At 42.1% G+C, this 23,872-nt stretch overlaps 1 protein-coding gene and 1 non-coding gene across 2 annotated transcripts; both read right to left on the reverse strand.

The window, feature by feature from the left end:
* Window positions 1-4: 4 nt before the first annotated feature.
* On the reverse strand, window positions 5-18,885 carry CCN6 (cellular communication network factor 6). The gene is made up of 5 exons (XM_038761420.1): window positions 18,808-18,885; window positions 15,110-15,404; window positions 11,412-11,654; window positions 6,312-6,511; window positions 5-1,294 (listed from the first exon to the last, which is right to left on the reverse strand). The coding sequence occupies exons 1-5, from the start codon at window positions 18,856-18,858 to the stop codon at window positions 1,013-1,015; spliced, it is 1,071 nt and encodes a 356-aa protein (XP_038617348.1). The 5' UTR covers window positions 18,859-18,885; the 3' UTR covers window positions 5-1,012.
* Window positions 2,885-3,022, reverse strand: LOC119941092. The gene has a single exon (XR_005455124.1). It is a non-coding gene; the product is annotated as a small nucleolar RNA SNORA7 (small nucleolar RNA).
* Window positions 18,886-23,872: the final 4,987 nt, after the last annotated feature.

Here is a 23,872-nt window from a genome sequence, read left to right on the forward strand (position 1 = left end):
TAAATAAACACTTAACAAGTACTATAAACTGCAGTTTAAAAGTCCTTCAAGAGAACTTGAGTTATAGCATGACTAAACAATAGTTTTCATTTATAATGCAAAGCTTTAAAAGAGTTTTATTTGTTGAGGCAATTCTTGGAAACTAAAACCTAAACTAAAACTAAATTTGGAAACTAAAATCCAAGTCTAAATACTGTACTAAGTGCTTTTCCATTTTCCTTAGTTCAGAATTCCTTTTATTCTTTATTTTTCTTAGTATAGCTGAAATTTAAGGGACTAATTTATCAGACATTCAATCCAGTATTTGGTCAAAGTTACAAAATTTATTGGGGAAAAAGTGTTGAAGATCTTGAATAGTGCCATATCTAGAAAAAAGAACTATTCTTTATTTCCCAAAAGAAATTTGACAGATTATAAAATGGGCAAAGAGCAGGAAAAAATTTATTTTATTTTAGGATTATTTACCTTTATTTTTAAAGTCCAATCCTGAGGGTCTGCTTGATCCAAATATTTCTTCTTGTGCTTCATTTGACTGTGGATATTTCCATATTTTGATGCATAGTGCAATGTATTATTGGAAGTAAATTCAAAAAATATATTAAAAAATTGCCTCTGACAATAAGGGGCAGGCAACAGCAAACTTCTTTGTTCTGCACATAATCCACCATCCTTGTAAGAGTCAACATATTGGTGCCTGAATTTTTTTTAACAATAACCTTTCTGCATTTTCCCAGTATAAGAATAACTCATATAAAAACAGTTAGTACTCCTGAACTATTCCCATGTCATATTCCCGTTCGTATAATCCTTCTCAGCACTTAGTACAGTAGTAAGCACTTACCATTACTACTGTTTCATGAGCGAAAGATACAAGTCCATCTTCATATCTGCCAAGAGCAAGTCCACATCAGCAATACCAACTTGTGCATTTTCAGTGTTAGGGGCGACCTTGGGATGGAAATATCGGGAAACAGGGCTTTGAGGGGGTGACTGCTGACCATGTCAAGCCCGTTCATAAAATTTTGAGCTCAGAAAATATATCTTCTGGATCTCTGCAGATCTTCTGACAGACACAGGAGGTGATCCACATCATCCTCCACTGAAACGATCCTTCATTTGGGCAGTCAAATTGAATCGTAATCATTTTAGATTTGTTGGGGATGCAGCATCTCTTATCTAAGCAGGCTCCACAGAAAGTTGGTTTGTAGCTCTGAGTACTGGAGCATCCAGAAAAGTTAAGTTTCTCTGCTTTGGAAGGTCGGAATGTTGGTTGACAGGTTTTTCCTTTGGGAACCTGGAAAGTGAAGTAATGCTTGAAGTGAAACAAACATGTTTCAGTCTGAACCTGACTACAAAATATTCAACCGCAAGGAGATTTTGCTCTGTTGGAAGGGGACGCGAATTAAAGATATTTACAAATGGAGTAATCCGAATAAATTGTGCAGTTGATCATTCATATGCATGCAAGTGCTAAGGGAAGGTATAAATAAATATGTACACGATATAGGTGACTGAGGTTGATATGGCTTAAGTATTGGGAGTTAATTGGGAAGGCTTTTAGGAGGAGATAAGATTTTATGCAGAGAGGAGGAGAAGAGAAGGAAACAGGGAGAAATGCAGCGTGGCTCAGTGGAAAGAGTACGGGCTTTGGAGTCAGAGGTCATGGGTTCAAATCCTGGCTCTGCCACTTGTCAGCTGTGTGACTTTGGGCAAGTCACTTCACTACTCTGTGCCTCAGTTACCTCATCTGGAAAATGGAGATGGACTCTGAGCCCCACATGGGACACCCTGATCACCTTGTAACCTCCCCAGTGCTTAGAGCAGTGCTTTGCACATAGTAACAACTTAATAAATACCATTATTATTATTATCATTATCATTATTATTATTATGCATCAAAATTATTCAGATGACAGCAACTAGTCATTTTGGTGGTTGGAAGAGGCAGATGACGTGGGCTTCAAAGGAAGAGAAGGTGAAGCATTGTGGGATGGGATGGTGCCAAAGTGGCATTGAGGGGAAAGGAACAGATCAACTCCTCCCTCTTTTCCCCACAAGTTAGGGGGAGTGAGAAGAATCAGTCAATTGTATTGCTTGAATACCTATCTTACTAAATGCTTGGGAGAATATATTGTACTCCCCTTTGGGAGAAAGTACAGGGGAAAGAATATCATCTAGGGTGAATGAGGCATTGGTGATTATGAGGGAAGAGCAGTGATTGAGTCAGGAGTTGATCAAGAATAAAGGAAATTTGGCCCACAGTGGAATGGGGCTTCCTCAGGCCAATCTTGATGGGCGTACAGGATGGAGAGCTGGGGAGGGAATTGTGGGAGGGATGGGCTGATGAGGTGTAATGCTTGGTGGGTTGTTTGGGGCCCCAAGAAGAAAGCAGGACAGAGGTGTGGTAAGCCAAGGATGGGATAGGGGGCTTCGTGGGAAAGTCTGAGGTCTAAAGGCCTGTGGCTTCTAGTTGTTACACTTTGATTTGCGTTTTTATTCACTCCAGTCAGTCACTTATATTTATTGAGTGCTTACTGTGTGCAGAGCACTGTACTAAGCGCTTGGGAGAGTACAATATAACAATTGAGTGTTACAATATAACAATTGCAACAATTACCCTCAGCCCCATGGCACTTATATGTTGTTGTTGTTGTTGTTGTTGTTTTCTTATGCTGCCGAGTCGTGTCCGACCCATAGCAACGCCATGGACACATCTCTCCCAGAACGCCCCACCTCCATCTGCAGTCATTCTGGTAGTGGATCCATAGAGTTGCCTTGGTAAAAATACGGAAGCTGTTTATCATTGCCTCCTTCCACGTAGTAAACCTGGCTCTCTACCCTCGGCTCTCTCCCGTGCCGCTGCTGCCCAGCACAGGTGAGTTTGACTTGTAGCAGATTGCCTTCCATTTGCTAGCCACTACCCGGGCTAGGAATGGAATGGATAGGCCTCTGCTTGATTCTCTCTCACATAGTCGAGACTGATAGAGTACTGGAAACTCTCCAGGTGTGACCCTGAGAGGTGACTTATGTATATATATTATATTTATGCAATTTATTTATAGTTATTGTTATACTGTTCCTTCCCAAACTCTTAGTACAGTGCTGTGGACACAGAAAGCACTCAATAAATACGATCGAATAAATGAATGAAAGTCTGTCTCCCCCTTTAGACTGTAAGCTCCTTGTGGGCAGGGAATGTTTCTACCAACTCCGTTATATCACCATCTCCCAAGCACTTAGCACAGTGCTCGGCACACAGTACATGCTTACTAAATACCACTGATTGATGGATTTTCGGTCCTGAGCGACCAATGCTTGACCAGTAGACAGTCCCCGAGCCATGTCGTAGTAGCGGTTCCTTAAAGACCTCCCCATTGAAGCAGTCCCCCATGGGTACCAGAGTACCACCATTTGGTTTGAGGAAAGTAGCATCACCCCTTCTAGGATGATGGGTCAAGATGGGGTGTCATGTTTCCAGGTAGCTCCCTCTCAGAGGATGTTAGCAGGGAGAGATCACCTCACTCACTCCCTCTCCGTCCTTGGTATCCTGGGGTTACCTGCCCTTACAAAGAAATAGGTGACCAGTATAGCAGATCCACGAGGGTTCACTGTTTTGTCGATAGAAAGCAACAAAATTCAGAAAGAACTGCCTACTTTCAGCAATCTTTCTAACAGATGTACCTTCCTCCCCTACTCTGCTCATTCCTCCAAGGGTCCCTGGTGCTTGGTGCATAGTAAGCACTTAACAAATACCAGAATTATTAAAATCATTATAGTTATGTCTGTAGTGTCCAGCTTCTTGTCTCTGACCCTTCAGGTAAGGGCCAGAGAGGGGTTATTCATCTATCGGCAGCCAAGGAGGTCATTTTCCTGCTTCCTTTCTTTTTAAACTAATTTCTGTTAACCTCCATGCTTTTCCCAAGTCCTCTGGTTGTTGATTCACCAGTAGGGTTCAGTAGATCCATCCAGAGTGGATACAGCAGATTAATAGCTAAGCCACCTTATCAATGTATTTTGGCTGGGAGTGTTCTGTAAAGCTTTCAGCTAAATTATCTTTCTAGGCAGCTTTCCCCATCCTAATTACATTTTCCTTGGAATGAGAATTTGGATAAGGAAGTAAAGGAGGTAGTAGAGAATAATTATAAACGTGGTATTTGTAAGTGTTTACTATGTTCCAGGCACTGTACTGGACAGGGGTTCTAATCCCGGCTCCGCCACTTCTGCTGGGTGACCTCGGTCAAACCACTTAACTTATCTGTGCCTCAGTTACCACATCTGTAAAATGGAGATTAAGACTGTGAGCCCCATGTAGGACAACCTGATTACCTTGCATCTACCCCAACGCTTAGAACAGTGCTTGTCACATAGTAAGTGCTTAACAAATACCATAATCATCATCATCACTGGAGTAGATACAAGCAAATTGTGTTGCACACAGTCCCTGTCCCACATGAGGCTTACAGTCTCAATCCCCATTTTACAAATGAGATAACTGAATCACCATAAGTGAAATGCCTTGCCCAAGGTCACACAGCAGACAGGTGATGGAGCCGGGATTAGAACCCTTGACCTTCTGACTCCCAGAAGAAGCATGGCCTCATGGAAAAAGCAGAGCCTGGGAGTCAGAGTTAGTAACTACTGCCACTTGTCAGCTGTGTGACCTTGGGCAAGTCACTTAACTTCTCTGTGTCTCAGTTCCCTCATCTGTAAAATGGGGATGAAGCTTGTGAGCCCCACGTGGGACAACCTGATTACCTTTTATCTCCCCCAGCGCTTAGAACAGTGCTTGGCACATAGTAAGCGCTTAACAAATACCAAATAAATAAATAGGATTGAATGAACAAATGAATGAATGAATGAACTTAACCTTTCTGGGCCTCAGTTGCCAAGCACTTAGTACACTGCTCTGCACAGAGTAAGCACTCAAATACTATTGAATGAAAAGACTCAGGTTCTAATTCTGCTTCTGCCACTTGCCTGCTGCATGACCTTGGGCAAGTCACAAAACATATCCGTGCTTTAGCTTCCTCATCTGTAAAATGGGGATAAAATACCTGTTCTCCCTCCCTCTTAGACTGTGAAACCCATGTGGGATATGAGCTCTGTCCAACCTGACTATCTTGAATGTGCCCCAGTAAATGGCATATAGTAAGTGAGCAACAAATACTGACATCATTATTATTATTATTATTGGATGAGCTGAAAGAAATATCTTTCCTAATAATAATAGTATTTGTTAAGTGCTTACTATGTGCTACTCACTGTACTAAGTACTGGCATAGATACAAGATAATAAGAACTTAACAAATGCCATCATCATCCTCATCAAGGTGGACACAGTCCCTGTCCTACAGGCTGAGGGGCTTGGGAGAACGGGTATTAAATCCCCAGTTTACAAATGGGAAAACCAAGGCACAGATAAGTGACTCACCCAAGGTAATTTGGCAGGCAAGTGGCAAAGCCAGAATTAGACCCAAGTCCTCTGACTTCCAGGATCATGCTATTTCCATTAGGTCATGTGGTTTCTTCTCAGTAGTATATTCAAATCCACTAAGCTATGTAGCAAACTTAATTCCTATCTCCTCCTCGCCTCTATTGAAGTGACATGGAGCTCTTACTAAAGGCCCCCTGAGACTTTTAGGAAGTTCTAAGATTTCTGTCTTCTCTCCATATCCTTGTGCCAGTGTATCATGCCATTTTATTAACAATCATGGTATTTATTAAGCCCCTTCTACATGCCAAGCACTGTAATAAGAGCTGGGTTAGATACAATTTAATCAGGTTGAACACAGTCCCTGCTCCACGTTCATTCATTCAATCGTATTTACTGAGCACTTACTGTGTGCAGAGCACTGTACTAGCGCTTGGGAGAGTACAGTACAACAGTAAACAGTCACATTCCCTGCTGCAGCGAGCTTACAGTTAAGAGACGGGGAGACAGACATACGAACAAATAAAATGACAGGTATGTACATAAGTGGTGTGGGGCTGGGAGGGGAGAAGAGCAAAGGGAGCAAGTCAGGGTGAAGCAGAAGGGAGTGGGAGATGAGGAAAAGTGGGACTTAATCTGGGAAGGCCTCTTGGAGGAGCTGTGCCTTCAATGAGGCTTTGAAGACAGGAGACTATGAGACTCACATCTAGAATAGAGGGAGAACAAGTATTGAATCCCTACAAAACTCCATATTTTTTCCTCTGTTCCACTATACAAAAGTACTAATACATAGTAATCAAGTACTCTAGTTGTTTTAGATAAAATAGCATTTTTTTTTCAATAACACTCTTTGTATTGGGCTGTTCAGATCGAATCTTACCTTTATAGTCTTCAATATATTACTGTCACAAGGCTGGATGTAGCAGAGTCTTTTCTCTTTTCTCATTTCACAATTACTGTTTTCATTGGTTATCCTATTTGATATGCCAATCCCACACGTTCTAGAGCAAGGACTCCATGCTGTGGCCTGAATTAAGCATTTCCTCTTCAAAATTAGTGGGAGACGCAGATGCCTATAAACTAAAATAGAGAGAAAGGCATTCTTTCCATCACTGAATGTGTGTAGTGTTAATTGTTTTTCGAAGGCATCTTTGTGTAAATGTGATGCAAAACCCCCAAATGAAATTATGAGTTTTGCCTCTCCTTCATTCTTTCCTTCCATCATCCCCCAATCAATATATATCGTTTAATTTTAACATCAGCAATGAAAAGATCCATTTCCCGTTCCTGCAGTTTTCACTTAGTCATTTCCAAGCAGGCCAGCCTCTGGTTAGTGGAAGTTAAGACTGATTTTCTGTTGGTTCTTCCTCACTCCTGAAATGATTATGAGCAAAATGTTGGAATTGAAGTTAGGTATCGGAAATGCAAGGTGTTAATCAGAATATCAACTTTAGAGAATCAGTTTGGCCTAGTAGAAAGAGCACAGATCTGGGAGTCAGAGGACCTGAGTTCTAATTCCCCCTTTGCCGCTCATATGCTGAGTAACTTTGGGCAAGTCATTTAACTTCTCTGTACCTCAGTTTCCCCATATGTAAAATGGAAATTCAATCCTATTCCTTCCTACGTAGACTATAAGCCTTTTGTAGGACAGGGATGGCTTCCAATCTAATCATTTTATATTTACCCCAGCACTTAGTGTAGTGCTTGGCACATGGTATGCACTTAAGTATCATCATTATTACCTTTTAAGCCTAAAAATATTTTGGTGGACACATTCCCCTAGTTTCATTAATAATTATCATTCTTTAATCCTTCTGAAACCTAGAGTTCTTTGAGGCCTCCCCAAAAAATTTAGATTGAAAAATTGCTTCATTGAGGGACCTATTTCAGATATTGAGAAATTATCAAACAAAAATGAATTAAGCTTTCTGAGAACATGATCTGAGGTAGAATAAATGAAACCCCAGGTACATAATTCAATCATATTTATTGAGCACTTACTGTGTGCAGAGCATGGTACTAAGCACTTGGGAGACTACAATACAGCAATAAAGAGTCACATTCCCTGCCCACAACAGGCTTACAGTCTGGAGTGGGGGAGGCAGAGAACAACAAACTCTGCCTACTCCCTAAGATGGGCTTGGCTCTGTTGGAAGCTCTCTTTCTAACAAACTTACAATCGAACCCAATATCCATAGGACACAAAGCACTATCTTCCCTGAGTATCTCTCTAACTCCAGAACACTTTCTTTTGGTAATTTCTCCTGACCTCACCCACTTCAAATGAATATTTTCAAACAAGGATTAGTCCAGTTGAAAATTTGAATATGACAATTCTTTGCAAACTTCTATATGCTTCTAAAAGATATAAATTCACAAAAAGAGATGTAGGGGAGGGGGCAAAAATCCTTGGAGATCTGGAAGGAAGCCAACAGTTTAAAAGACCTTAATGCAGAAGCAGATTAAAAGCCTGGCATGTATAGAGAAGCAGCGTGGCTCAGTGGGAAAAGCCCGGGCTTGGGAGTCAGAGGTCACAGGTTCTAATCCTGGCTCTGCCACTTGTCAGCTGTATGACTTTGGTCAAGTCACTTAACTTCTCTGTGTCTCAATTCCCTCACCTGTAAAATGGGGATTAAGACTGTGAGCCCCACGTGGGGCAACCTGATCACCTTGTATCCCCCCCAGCGCTTAGGACAGTGCTTTGCACATAGTAAGTTCTTAACAAATACCATTATTATTATTATTATTATCTGCAATCAATAAAGAGAGGTTAACTGTTTTACTCTATTTTCCCAAGAGCTTATGACAATTCTCTGTAAACAGTAAACACACAGTGCCACTCATTGAATGAATTTGCATATCCTATACACCTAATTAGAAGTAAACTGGAAAATGCATTATTATTAAATAATTATTCATTCAATCATATTTATTGGGTGCTTACTATGTGCAGAGCACTGTTACAAATGGTTTATGTAGAAAAAGCATGAAAACAGGAGGAATAGTACTTAAAAATTGAAGTTTAGCTTGAGTTTTAAGCCTGAGAAAAGAGGAAGTTATGTCATGATTTCTTGCTGACCATTCAGAAACTAGGATCCAATCATAGGCCTTCTTGAATTAGGTAACACTGCACCTTATATTTCACTGCATTGCTTTCATTCAACCTGTATATTCGATCCATCACTAAACCCTGTCAGTTCAACCTTTACAACATCACTAAAATCTGTGCTTTCCTTTCCATCTTGCTACCGCATTAGCGCTTAATGGCACAAAGTAAGAGCTTAATAAATACCATTATTATTATTAATCCAATCACTTATCCTATCCTGCCTTGATTACTGTATCAGCCTCTTTGGAGCCCGGGTAGCTGTCGGTAGAGCATCAGACTTTTAATCTGAGAGTCCAGGGTTCGAGTCACTGTTCAGGGAATTTCCTCTAGACTATAAGCTCATTGTGGGCAGGGAGCGTGCCTGTTTATTGTTGCACTGTTTTCTTCCAAGCGCATAGTACAATGCTCTGCATACACATTAAGAGCTTAATAAATGATTGAATGAGTGAATGAATGTTGACCTCACCACCCTCTCTCTCTTCCCACTCCAGTCCATACTTCACTCTGCTGCCTGGATCATTTTTCTATAAAAGCGTTCAGGGCATGTTTCCCCACTCCTCAAGGACCTCCAATCATTGCTTATCCACCTCCACATCAGACAAAAACTCCTCACCGTTGGCTTTAAAGCATTCAACTCCTTTCCCCCCCCCACTTCACCTCACTACTCTCTTAGTACAACCCAGCCTGCACACTTTGCTCCTCTAATACTAACCTTCCCCCTGTGCTTTGATCTCCTCCACCCCTCCACTGACCTCTCACCCACATCCTGCCTCTGGCCTGGAGTGCCCTCCTTCCTCAAATCCGACAGACAACTCTCTCTGCTTCAAAGTCCTACTGAAGGGACATCTTCAAGAGGCCTTCCCTGACTAAGCCTTCTTTTTCTTTTCTTCAACTCACTTCTGAGTCACCCTTTATTCATCCCCCTACCCAACCCCACAACTCTTTTGTACATATTTGTAATTTATTCATATTCGTGTCTGTCTCCCCCTCTAGACCGTAAGCTCATTGTGGGCAGGGAATGTGTCTGTTATATCGTTGTATTGTACCCTCCTAAGCTCTTAGTATGGTTCTCTGCACACAGTAAGTGCTCAATAAATATTATTGACTGACTTCATTCATTCAATCGTATTTATTGAGCACTTACTGTGTGCAGAACACTGTACTAAGCACTTGGGAGAGTACAATTCAGCAACACCAAGGCAAATAGTTTCCTGTCAGCTCCAGTGAATATAGGAAGAGTCTTTTACAAGTGTACCTATTACCAGAACCCACAGTCTGGCCAGCAAGTTTATGACAATAATAATAATCGCTATCATCAACATCATCATAATAGTGCTATTTGCTAAATGCAATAAGCCCTGGGATTCATGTAATATAATCAGATCAGATACACTCCCTACCCGACAAGGGGTTCACAGTTACTCTTCTAACAATAATGATAATAACCGTGGTATTTGTTAAGTGCTTACTCTATGCCAGGCTCTGTACTAAATGCTGAGGTGGACACAAGTGGATAAGGTTGGGCTCAGTTCCCTGTCCCATATGGGGCTCATAGTCTTAATAAAAATAGTTTCTTTCCTGATGGCCCTTCCTGTGAGTATATGAAATTTTACTTTGTTTATGGTATTTCACATTTTTATGCAATTTCATCCAATTAATGAAAAGCACTTACATATCTAGTTCATGTTGATGGAATTACCTTAAAGAAATCCACTAGAACTAATAATTAAAAAAGATAGTCAGGGGAACTATAATATGAATTTGTGACCTGAAGTGATCTCCCACTAAAGTATTCAAGGGTAATATAATATTTGAAAAACAATAAACAAGATTTAATACCTTTTTGGTTAAGTACCTAGTGTAAGGATATAATGGAAGAGGCATATTTTTTAAGAAATCAGAATAGGGAAATCCTAGAGTGTGTTTGTGTTTAAACTAATACAAAACTGCCTCACAGGGTGTATATTTCTAAATTTAAGGTTTCAACCAATATTTGCCTTATAGACACAGCTGATGCTCCAAATTTCTAATGCTAACTAATGATTCATTAATTGTTGTCCATTCCAAGAGTTTTCCAGGGTTCTAGAGTTTTGTGAGCCTGGCAAATAACAACTAACACAATGGTTTTAGATTTATCTATATACCTCTTGAGAGTAGGGGGAAGAAAAGGGAAAGGAAGATGTTACAAATAACTGCAATTAGGTATCTAGTTGCAAGGCTGAATTAAAACAGTAACATGATGGTTATAAGAATGCTTTCCCTGTAGTCTAGCAGTCAAATACTGGAGTCAAGAAATTTATACTCCCAGAATATTTACAATTTATCCATTTTCTGCTTACTTAATATAGGCAGAATGTGCATTTTTGAAAAATACTGAAAATCTACAGTTCAGCCAGAGAACAATTTAACATTAGTATTGCTGCTTTCCAAGTAAACTTTTCCATTTCCCAAAAACATAATATTCAGGGGCTCAAATCTAATGAGAAGGAGAAGTGAATGTTTAGATGGTAAATAGGAGGGAAGACCAGAGGTTATTTTTGTTTCTGACACGTGCTCACACGCAGCAAACATAGGTTTGGGAATTAGGGGACCTGGGGTCTAATACCAGCTCTGCCACTTGCCAGCTGGGTGACATTGGACAAGTCACTTAACTTCTCAGGGCCTCACCTTCTTATCTGTAAAATGGAGATTAAATACCTGTTCTCTTTTCCTCTGAGGTTACGATGCCCATTTTAGAATTGGGATTTTGTCTGAGCTGCTTATCTTGTATCTAGATCCCCAGTGCTTGGTATAATACCAGAGGAAGCACTTTACAGAAGACATCTTTATTATTAAGGAATATGTGAAAAACATTTGGCTAGAGAGGCACACCTGATATTGTCTTGTAGCTTGCAGACAGCTGCTGCTGCAGCATTCCAGAGTTACAGGTTGAATGATCCGATTTTTTTCCCGCTTTGGTCCTAGTGCAGTGACTGCCAGCTAGTTTAGGGATGAGTAAGGGTGTACATCCAATCGCACCGCTGACACACAGGCATTTATACAACGGATTGGGCTGAAAAACCTGACCATTGTGATAATGCACCCGATTGACTTCACATCCAACAGCAATCAGATCTGAAAAGGGAAATGGCAAATCACTGTCAGTGGGCATAATCACGTTTTCAACAGCAACATCTATCAGTAAGAGAAGAGAAAAATTGAGTCCACAAAGCAAGTGAAAAAATGATGATGATGATGGTATTTGTTAAGCGCTTACTATGTGCCAAGCACTGTTCTAAGGGCTGGGGTAGATACAAGGTAATCAGAATGTCCCACGTGGGGCTCACAGTCTTAATCCCCATTTTACAGGTGAGGTAACTGAGGCCCAGAGAAGTTAAGTGACTTGCCCAAGGTCACACAGCTGACAAGTGGCGGAGCTGGGATTAGAACCCATGACCTCTGACTCTGAAGCCCGTGCTCCTTCCACTAAGCCACGCTGCTTCTCTGTGGAAATATTTGGGTGGTTAATTTTGGAATCTGAAGGCACCAGAGTCAAAGGATGAAAAAGAACATTGTGTCTTTGTTAACTTCTCTGCCATGAAGAGAAAAATCAGAATCTAAGTGCTACTTACTGGATCAGATCAATGACCTAGTGTTTGGTCTCTGACAGTGACAACAGGTTTTTTGGAGGAACTGTGTGAAGATTGATAGGTATCACTGGTCCCTGACTAAACCCTCCTTTCCTCTTCTTCCACTCCCTTTTTCATCACCCCAGTTTGCTCCCTTTATTCATTCCCCCCTTCCATCAACACACTTATGTACGTATCTGTAATTTATTTATTTTAATGTCTGTCTCTCCCTTTGGACTATCTTGTTATAGGCAGGGAATGTGTCTTTTTATTGTTATATTGTACTCTCTCAAGCACTTAGTATAATGCTTTGCACACAGTAAGTGCTCAATAAATATGATTGACTGATCCCTGCTTTTAGCCAAGACCCTTTAGAACCTACTCCCGTTTCTTCCTGCAAAACTTTCCAAGGAAACCATTTCCAAATATTTACCACCCTCCACTTTGACCTATGAAGTGATCCCCTCTCTTTGTTTTAAACCTACTTCCTTAGAGAAAAGCAGCATGGCTCAGGTGGAAGAGCCCGGGCTTGGGAGTCAGAGGTCATGGGTTCGAATCCCAGCTCCGCCACGTGTCTGTTGTGTGACCTTGGGCAAGTCATTTAACTTCTCTGAGCCTCAGTTACCTCATCTGTAAAATGGGGATTGACTGTGAACCCCATGTGGGACAACCTGATCACCTTGTATCCCCCCCAACCAGCGCTTAGAATGGTGCTTTGCACATAGTAAGTGCTTAACAAATGCCATCATTATTATCATTATTATTATTATTATTAGAGCTTCAATGGAGCCTTCTTGTTTCGGTGTTGCAGGATTTGGTGAAAAGAAATCTGATTTCACCCACTCCAGGCCCTTTGTGATTTTCTACAGGCAATCATGTCCTCTCTAGAGCTGTGTCTTTCCTCTGAACCAGTCCAGTCTATTCTCCTTAGGCAAAGTGTCCATCTTCCCAATCATTGGACCAATCCCCTTCCAGCTGTATTATGCTCTTCCTCTAATGCGGTGACCAGAAGCTGATGTTTTCTTTCGTTAGCTGTGTTGAAAAAAGATCTGGAAACGTTCAACTGAATTTGTAGCTGAGCGAAACACGAGGTAACTGCAGCCGCAGTACCCTGCAAGTTTGCTGCCCGCCGTCACCTCGACTGGGGGAACTGCCTTTCCTTCCATCCCCCAGGGTCACTGTCCTTGGCATGCTCTTTTGACAACCACACTGCCTCCCAACTCCCCTCTGCACCACCCAGAAGCCTCCAGCCCAACCTGCTTTCCATCACCTGGATGGAAAAATAATAATAATTGTGGTATTTATTCATGTCTACTATGTACCAGGCACTGTACTCAGCTCTGGGATGTATACAAGCAAATCGGGTTGGACACAGCTCCTGTCCCACATGAGGCTCACAGTCTTAACTGAGGCACAGAGGAGTTAAGTGACTTACTCAAGGTCACACAGCAGCTATGTGGAGGAGCTGGGATTTGAACCCAGGTCCTTCTGATTCCCAGGCCCGGGGTCTATCCACTAGGCCACATTGCTTCTGAAGCCCTCCACTGGATTTCCCAGAAAGAGAACAGCTCCTATAGCATGAGACTTCCATGAAACCTTGAAATCAGAGCCTAGACAAGCCTGAAATTCTGCTCCTCTACTTTTAGCCCCCTATTGTTTTGCCTTTAGTTAATGTATTTTGCATATTTGTCCTTGCCTTTTACGCTGTTTTAGTCTTTTATTATGTCATGAATCCTAGTGTCTGCACCTTCCTCCCTCACACCTGTTCCTAAATTTGGAGTTCCTTGAAGGACAGCGGCCGTGTCTAATTCCCACTGGCGTACTGTTCCTCAGTGCTGAATTCAGGGCACAGGACACAATAAGCACTCAATAAAAATTACAACTTCTACTTGCTACTATTGAAAGAAAATTCATAGATTCAAATAGAGCCATCCCCGCTCTGGTTTCTTGCTTAGGAGAGGCAGCAGGATTATTCAGTAACAACTTTAGCTTCTGATCAGTGCTCATCCTAAATGATGAGGATCCCAAAATGGAGCCCCATTATACTTTCATGGCTAGTGTGCAGAAAATTCAGAATTCCCCCACACTTCTGGATATATTTTCACCATCTGCAGCAGAACCTTTGAACTGAAGAATAATTCTTCAATATGAAAATGGAATGCCCATTGATTGCCCCCTTAGTCCTCAATCAATCAATGGTATTTATTAAGCACTTACTATGTGCAGAGCAGTGCATTAAACATTTGGTAAAGTGCAATAGAATTGGTAGACAGTCTCTTGCCTATAGGAGTTTATATTCTACAGGGGGAGATGGACATTAAAATAAATTGCAGATAGGTAAAACATATAAGGATCAATATCAATAAAAGTATAAGGATCAATCAGTCAATATTTATCGAGAGCTTATTCTGTGCAGAGCACTGTACTAAGCGCTTAGAAAAGTACAACAGAGTTAAAACACATTATCTCTGCCCACAAGGAGTTTACAATGGTCGTTGAAAGCAGGGAATGTGTCTGTTTATTGTTATATTGTTCTCCCCCAAGCGATTACTACAGTTCTTTGCACATTGTAAGTGCTCCATAAATATGATTGAATATAGGAGGAGCTTACAGTCTACAAGTATTCGTACATAATGCACTGTAGTGGTTATAGTTGATGCAGAAGGGAGGGTAGCTAGGGGAAATGAAGGTTTAATAATAATTATGTTATTAAGTGCTTACTATGTGCCAGGCACTGTACTAAGTGCTGGAGTAAGGGAAGGCCTCTTGGAGGTTTAGTTTGAGGAGGGCTTTGAAGGTGGGGAGATTGTTGGTCTGTGATATAAAATGGAGGAGGGATTTCCAGGCCTTAGTCCTGACAGCCATATAACTGTAAATTCCAAACCGAGCATCCGTTAACTTCTTGGTCTCCCAATTACAATGAAGCTGGTTTCCCGTACGATTCCAAAAACGTGAACTTACATGCACACACTCCAACTTGGTATCTAGGCTGGTCAGCAGAGTAGTCGCAGTAAAGGCCTTTGTGTGGGTCGCAGACGTCAGCCTCGTTGCAGGTTTCCCCGTGCTGCTTGGCACAGGTTCTACAGCAAGCACAGCCATCCTTTACCAGGCTCACCCCAGGAGGGCAGGTGGGTTTCCTGGGGCATTTGCAAGGCCAGTGGCAAAACTCTTGCCACTGCTGTTCTCCGCCAACTTCGGTAGCTTTTTCTTCAGACTTCTCACCCAACTGCCCATTGTTTTGGGACCTGCAGTGGGACTGATGTAATAATAATCGGGGTATTTGTTAAATGATTACTAGGCACCACGCACTGTACTAAGTGCAAGAATAGATACAAGATGATGATGATAATGATTGTGGCATTTGTTAAGCACTTACCATGGGCCAGGCACTATACTAAGCACTGGGGTGGATAGGAGCAAAGCTGGGTGGATACAGTCCCTGTCTCCACATGGGGCTTTAAGTCTTAATCCCCATTTTACAGCTGAAGTAGCTGAGGCAAAGAGAATTTAAGTGACTTGCCCAAGGACACACAGCCGACAAATGGCAGAGCGAGAATTAGAACCCAGCTCTTTCCAACTCCCAGGCCCATGCTCTATCCCCTGGACCATGCTCCTTACCTAATATAGATAATCAGGTCCCACATGGGGCTCACAGTCTAAATGGGAGGGAGAACAGGTATTGTATCCCCATTTCACGGATGAGGGATCAGAGAAGTTAAGTGACTTGCCCTGGGTGACCCAGCAGGCAAGTGGCAGAGCCAGGATTAGAGCTCAGGTCCTTCTGACTCCCAGGCTGTGCTCTTTCCACTAGGAGGGTAGTGTTCTTAAAGGATCCTACATTACAGAAAACCACATTGATTCAGGGGTAACTAGTGAACCAGGGGAAGAGGATGGTTCAAAGAGACCACCATGACAGACGTTTTTCCATTCAGAAGGCACCGGATCTCACTTCCGGTTGAAGGAGGTGTCATTCATGTGTGCTGGGACAACTGCCCCTGAGGATTGGGGAGATCTGTGCTCCCAATGCGCATTCAGTGTTCTAAGTTTTCCATCACCACACCTGCTGGGAGACACTGCCCTCTGGCCAGAGGAAGCCCAAAATGGGGGTGCAGGCTGATCCAATCCCAGACCCCACCACCTGTTACCTCAACCCAAACAGCCCATGTCATTCCCTGGCTGGAAGATAGAGAAGTAGCATGGTCTAGCGGGAAGACCAAGGGCCTGAGAGCTAGAGGATCTGGGTTCTAATGTCACCTCCACCATTTGCTGGCTGTGTGACTTTGGGCAAATTAATTAACTTTTCAGTGCCTCAGTTTCCTCATTTGTCAAAAGGAGATTAAGTAGATATGAGTTCTCCTTCCCCCTGAGAGTGTGAGCTCCACGTGGGGCAGTGGTTGTATTGACTTGATTATGTTGTCTCTACTTCGGAGTTTAGTATGGTGCTTAGCACATATTAAGAGCTTAACAATTATTAGTATCATCATTGTTATTATATTAGGTGCTTAGGGAGACTCACTCCAATGTCCAGGATGCCATTTAGTACATTGCTGAAAATATTTTGTTGTAAAGTAATTTAAATTCAGAATAATTATTATTGTTGCTCAGCCACCTAGCATATTGCTTACATTGCATTCATGTGAAATGTATAATAGTACTAATTATTAAGCAAGAACTTACTATGCATCAAACACTGAGGTAGATTCATTCATTCATCCATTCAATTTTTTGAGCACTTACTGTGTGCAGAGCGCTGTACTAAGCTCTTGGGAAGTACAAGTTGGCACATGTAGAGATGGTCCCTAATACAGACCTGAGAAGTGGGGAAGGTTAACACTTAAACTCATTTTACCTGGGTTTTTCCTTTTTTTAAAATAAAACCAATGAATCAGGCCCCCGAGAAGACTGACAATAGCAAAGGTCAATATGTAATGATATCTCTCGCCAGCCACACCTGATAACACCACTTTCCTTGTGAAGAATTCTACCTGCCCAGTGTCACTTCTCTCTGTCAATATTGCAATTTCATTTCTTTTTAAAACTAGTATATATGGTCTTATATATATAAATATATAATATATAAATATATATATAAAGGCAGAGTTTTTATATTCTAAAGGTTTGAGACAAGCCCTGAAATGTAGACTTGTGGCCAACTTAGATGAAGCCCCTGCCATTGAGATGAACGTAATAATTATGGTATTTGTTAAGTGCTTACTATGTGGCAGGCACTGTACTAAGTGCTAGGGCAGATACAGGATAATCAGGTTGGACACAGTCCCTTTCTCCCATAGGTCTCCCAGTCTCAATCCCCATTTTACAGATGAGGTAAGTAAGGCACAGAGAAGTGACTTGCCTAAGGCCACACAGCAGACAAGTGGCAGAGCTGGGATTTAGAACCTGTGACCTTTTGACTCCCAGGCCCGTGTTCTATCCACTAAGCCATACTACCACTAATCATAGTACCACCACTGTTCACTAAAGATGTGGGCTGCTAGGAAGTAACTAGAATCCAGCAAGAGTATAGCAGTCTCAAAACAGCAGAACTACAAGTTCCAATCAATCGATCATATTTATTGAGTGCTGATTATGTGCAGAACATTTTACTAAGCGCTTGGGAGTATATGTATATATATACTCAGCAATATAACAGAAACATTCCCTGCCCACAGCGACCTAGGGTTACTTCCAGACTCAACAGTGACTGAGTTTAGAGGCAAGAAAGCATAATAGTGAGTACACTCAGTTCCATTCTTTTTCCCTCACCTCCTCCACTCGCACCCTGATCTGAACTTGAAAAGTCAAGCACTGCAGAGACCTGCAGCGATAGATGCTATAACTTGGTCTTGCTACTTCAGTGAGCTATTCAGTTATATTCTTTTTTAAAAAATTGAAAATTTTATTCTCTACTCACTGTCCTCATTTGGGTTTAATCCCCAGTATGCCAGACTGCTAATTTTAGCTTATTTTCTAGCCCAATGAATGGACCCTAAAATTGACAAATGGGAAAAAAATACCTTCTTAAATCCTGCTTGTTTCCTTCTAAATTAATCAATGAAGAGCCTACACCAAATGGCTTATTTTGTTATGAAGCACAGATGGGTTCAACTTTTAAATAGGCTTAAAAGGTTCTGTGAACTGGTTTCTAATGTTTCATGAACAGAAAATATGCGTGTAAGCCACAGAAGCCTTAAGCCCTTCATTCAATTTAATTGAGCCTTTTTGTTGTCAAAACATTTATCCCAGTGTGCCTTTGCTCATTTATTTCAAAACCAGACTGTGGAATGGGTGGGCTCGGCTTGGAACCCAAATGGCGAAGCAGTGTTTACTGTAGATACTCTGCCATATAAAAATGTTCGATGCTGGGAAAAATGATGGTTTCATTTTTTTAAGATTAGCAATTGAAATGATTTAAAATATCTTAAAAGAGATCTATTTCAATGAAGTGAGAGTCGGTAATATTTCACTTTTTTGATGCACTGAAAAAAACTTAAGAATTTCACTCAGTGTGGAAAATGGCTTCCTATTCGGCATGAAGTAATTCCTCATGTAATTCATTTTTCCCTTTTTATTCCTATTTTTCCTCTCATTTTTTTTGTCATAAAGCAAATCAGAGCTGTTACCGTCCCCTGGAAGGGAAACAAAAACTGGCGAGGACTTACCAGTGAAGTGCAAATAGTGATGAGAAGGGTGGGGAAGAGGACTCTCTGCATGTTCCTGAGGAATCTGAAGTGAAAATGAGAGATAGAAGGCTGAGTCTGTTCATTGCTTTCAGGGTACACAAAGCTCTCTTCTGTGTCTCTGCAATGCCTACCTTGCCTCAGCGTGAGAAAACACACACACATACACACACACACACACACACACACACACACACACACACACACAGAGCTTCACCCTCTCTATATATAACTTCTTGGAACGGACTTCTTTCCTTTTTGAGGATCATTTGGACACCCTGTTCGTTCTCACTTAACCACTTCCCTGGAGGAGCCCCAGTGAAATAAGGTTGCCGTTCACTGGATTCTCCCTCCCTGGAATTCAGAAGAACGGCTTAGTAGCAAGAACTGGTTTGGGGAAGCACACTTCCTTTTCTCCAAACAGGGTGGAAAATCTACCTTCCCACATTGCGTTCCAAAGTGTTTATGGATAAAAAGAGCAGTCACTCCTCCATCCTTTTCCATTGCAAGGGAGCAATTATGCCTTTGCTAGTACTACTTTGCCTGATACCCTGAAAGATTGAAACTTCCCCCAAACCTATAAAAATATTGTAGGAATGCCTATTTTTCAGTAGTCTCAGGCTCAGTAGGAACTCCAGATCTTGGTATGTTAATTGGTCTGATCTCTCTTCCTTTCTACACAAGGGCTTCCGCTAGCATCACAGTTCAGTTTTGGGGTGGGTCTAGGAGGCATTAAATTGGCATCTTAGTTGTATTGCAGGAGAGCTTACTTTGGGCCAAGTACCGTACTAAGTGGTGTGGTCTTGTCTTATGCCGTCGTGTCATTTCTGACCCATAGCAACACGTAGACACATCTCTCCCAGAAAACCCCACTCTCCATCTGCAATCATTCTGGTAGTGTACCCGTAGAGTTTTCCTGGTAAAAATATGGAAGTCATTTACCACTGCCTCCTTCCACACAGTAAAATTGAGTCTCCACCCTAGACTTTCTCTCGTGCCACTGCTGCCCAGCACAGGTGAGTTTTGACTTGTAGCAGATTGCCTTCCACTGCCCAAGCTAGGAATGGAGTGAACAGGGCTCTGTTTGACTCTCCCTCCGGTAGCCGAGACAGGTAGAGGACTGGAAACTCCCAAGGTAGGACCCTGAGAGGGGAAATTTTGGGGTAGATACCAGATAATCAGGTGGGACACAGTCCCCGTCTCACATGTGACTCAGTCTAATTAGGAGGTAATCTACAGACTGTGCTAAGCAGGGGGAGTTCAGTGCAATAGAAATAGTAAGCATGATTCCTCTCTGCCCTCAAGGGCCAAACAATCTTGCAAGGGGAGACAGGCCCTAAAATAAACCACAGGTAGATGGAAGTACCAAAGATAAGAACACAAATGCTACCGTGGGGGGTCTCCAATGGCTTAAATGATGTAGAATTGCTGAAGTGGCAGTTTGAAAGCCAAATAAGATTAATCAGGGAAGGCTTCCTGGAGGAAATGTGATTTCAGAAGGGCCTTGAATATCAGGAGAGCAGCAATCTGCCAGATGTGAAGTGGGAGGGAAGTGTGTAAGCAAGAAGTTGGAAGCAAGAGAGAGGAAAATAATACTAGTAATGATGGTATTTGTCAAGCGCTTACTATGTGCCAGGCACTGTTCTAAGTGCTGAGTTAGGTGCAAGATAATAGAGTTGGACACAGTCCCTGTCCCACATCGGGCTCACAGTCTTAATCCCCATTTCACAGATGAGGGAACTGAGGCACAGAGAAGGTAAGTGACTTGCCAAGGTCACACAGCAGTCAGATGGTAAGCTGGAATTAGAACCCATGACCTTCTGACTCCCAGGCCCGTGCTCTATCCACTAGGCCATGCACAGTGAGTAGGGTGGCTGCTGAGGAGTAAAGTATATGAGTGGGGAGATGTGTGAAAAGCAATTTTTTTAGAAAAATGATACAGGCAACAGAGTAAAATGTGCCTGGAGGCGGGGGAGAGATTGGAGGAGGGATGGTCTGTGAGGAGTAGGAGTAAAAATGTTTTTTAATTACTTACAATGTGCAAGATACTGTACTAAGTGCAAGAAACAGTGAATTCAGACTAGGTCCCTGGTCCTCAAGGGGTTCAGAATCCAAGAATAAAAGGGGGAGAGGGAACTGGATAGACATGTAAGGAGCAATAATATGAGACTGATGTAGTAATTGAGTCAGGATATGACAAGTGCTGGGATAGCATGGTGGCAGTATGGTTAGAGAGGATAGGCAGGATTCCAGAGGTGATGTGAAGAAAGAAACATTTTGATTTGGTGACTGATAGAACTTGAGGGTTGAAGGAGAGAGAGGAGTCAAGAATGCTGTCAAGGTTTTGAGCTTCAGAAACAGGAAAATTGGTGGTGTGGTCAACAGTCTATCATTAAATCCTTTCGGTTAAACCCTCAGAGCATCACTAAAATCCACCCTTTTCTCTCCATCCAAACTGCTACCATGTTAATCCAAACACATATCCTATCCTGCCTTGTTTACTGTACCAGCCTCCTTGCTGACCTCCCTGCCTCCTGTCTCTCCCCACTCCAATCCATACTTCACTCCCTCTCTAAACTGTAAGCTCGATGTGGCAGGGAATGTGTCTACAAGTCTCTTATAGAGTACTCTCCCACATGCTTAGTACAGTGCTCTGCACGTAGTAAGAACTCCGTAAATATAATTGATTGACTGTTTGATAAACAATGAAAGGAAAATTAGGAGCAGGAGAGGATTTGTAGTAATAGTACTAAGTGCTTTTGGGGCATGCTGAGTTGAAGGCCTTAGAGGCAGGGGGAGATGCAAGATTGCAGAAAATAGTAATAATAATTACGGTATTTAAGTGCTTACTATGTACCAGGCACTGCACTAAGCAATGGGGTGGGTACAAGCAAATCAGGGTGGACACAGTCCCTCTCCCAAGTGGGGCTCACAGTCTCAATCCCCATTTTATAGATGAGGTAACTGAGGCACAGAGAAGTGGAGTGAGTTGCCTAAGGTCACAAGCAGACAAGTGGCTGAGTTAGGATTCGAACCCCTGACGATCTGACTCCCAGGCCTGTGCCCTCTCCACTACACCATACTGCAGAGATGTTGAGGCTAGTGAGGTAGATTTGGCAATCATTCTCATTGAGTATCTGTGAGAGAAGATGAGCTTCCTAAGAGAATGGGTGTAGATGGAGAATAGAAGAATACTGAGGCTTGAAGGTTACCCATAGCTAGGGAGTAGGAGGTAGAGGAAGGCGAAGGAGACCAAGAAGGAGTGGTTGGAAAGGTAGGAGGAAAGCCAGGAGACGTCTTTGTCAGAGACCAAATCTTTCTGATTCAATTATTCAATCTAAAGAATCTCTGCTTTCATCTTATGCTTCCCTTTCTCCTTCCCCATCCTTAGTCTCCAGAGGGATATATTAATTGAGATAATAGCTAAAGTCTTTGTCCCATCAATGTGTAGTACAGGGCTCTGCTCACAGTAAGCACTCAATAAGTTCAATCAATCACTTTAACACTGTAGTGACAACTAAAGGTTGCTATTCTGACAATAAAATATGGTGGAAGTGGTTCGTGTTTATGCCGCAGGTTTTCAATGATACGGACTCAGTCTTCAAAGGCATGGTTTATGACACAGCATAGGTGGATATACTTAGCAATAATAGATTTATTGAATGCTTATCGTGCGCAGATCACTTTACTAAGCTCTTGGGAGAAATACAATGCAACAGAGTTGGTAGACATAATCTCTGTCCACAAGGAGCTTACAGTGTGGAGCGGGAAACAGACTTCAAAATGAAATTCAGATATGAACGTCCTTGCTATGGAGCTGATGGTGGGGTGAATGACAGCAACAAATATAGCTGCAAAGGTGACAGAGAAGGAAGAAGAAGTAGGGGAATTGATGGCTTAGTCAAGTAAGGCCTCTTGGAGGAGATGTGATGGTAATAAAGCTTTGAAATTGGGAGAGTGATGGTCTGCCAGATATGAAAGGGGAGGCAGGACATGAGCAAGAGGTCAGTTGTGAGATAGACCACATCAAAAAAAAGCCTGCCTTAGTGGATAGAGCTCAAGAACAGGAGTCAGAAGGACCTGATTTCTAATTCAGGCTCTGCCCCTTGTCTGCTGTGTGACTTTGGGCAAGTCACTTAACTTCTCTGTGCCTCAGTTACCTCATCTGTAAAATGGGGATGAAGACTATGAGCCCCATTTGGGACAAGGACTGTGCCCAACCTGATTAGCTTGTACTTACTCTGGTACTTAGTACGGTGCCTGGCCCTTGGCTTAACAAATGCCATTAAAAAACAGTGGACTGAAGTGAACGTGCTAGGTTGTAGTAGGGAATCAGTGAGGTAAAATGTGGGAAAGGGGGAATACAAGGTGACTAAATCCTTTAAAGCCAATGTAAAGGAGTTTCTGTTTGATGTGGAGATGTGAGGGCAACCAATGGAGGTTCTTGAAGAGAAGGGAAACATGGACTGAACAGTTTTTTAGGAACATAATGTGGGCATGATTGTATTTTGCACTGGAGTTGGGGGAGATAGGAGGCAGGAAGGTCAGGAAGGAGGCTAATGCAGTAGTCAAGGTGGGATAGAATAAGTGATTAGCTCCAACTTCCAGGCCCATGCTCTATCCACTGTGCCACTCTGTTTCCAAGCAAATATCTTATCCCACCTTTAGTACTGCCTCCTCTCTGACCTTCAGGTCCTCTGTCTCTCCCCTATCCAGATCTTATTACATTCTGCTGCCAGAATCATTTTTCTAAAAAAACTGCTCAGTCCACATCTCCCCACTCATCGAGAACCTCGATATCAAACAGAAACTCCTTACCATTGTCTTTAAAACACTCTATCAGCTTGTCCCCTTCTACTACTTTGATTTCTACTACAACCCATCCTTCGCACTTTGCTCTTCTAACATCAATTTACTCATTGTACCTCAATCTCGTCTCCCTAGCAACCAACCCCTTGCCCAGATCCAACATACTCTATTCTATCTTTTCTTTTTTGATATTTTTAAGCACTTACTATGTGCCAGGAACTATACTAAGCATTGGGAT

Source organism: Tachyglossus aculeatus, chromosome 19 (genome assembly GCF_015852505.1).
Source record: "Tachyglossus aculeatus isolate mTacAcu1 chromosome 19, mTacAcu1.pri, whole genome shotgun sequence".
Classification (NCBI taxonomy): Eukaryota; Metazoa; Chordata; class Mammalia; order Monotremata; family Tachyglossidae; genus Tachyglossus; species Tachyglossus aculeatus.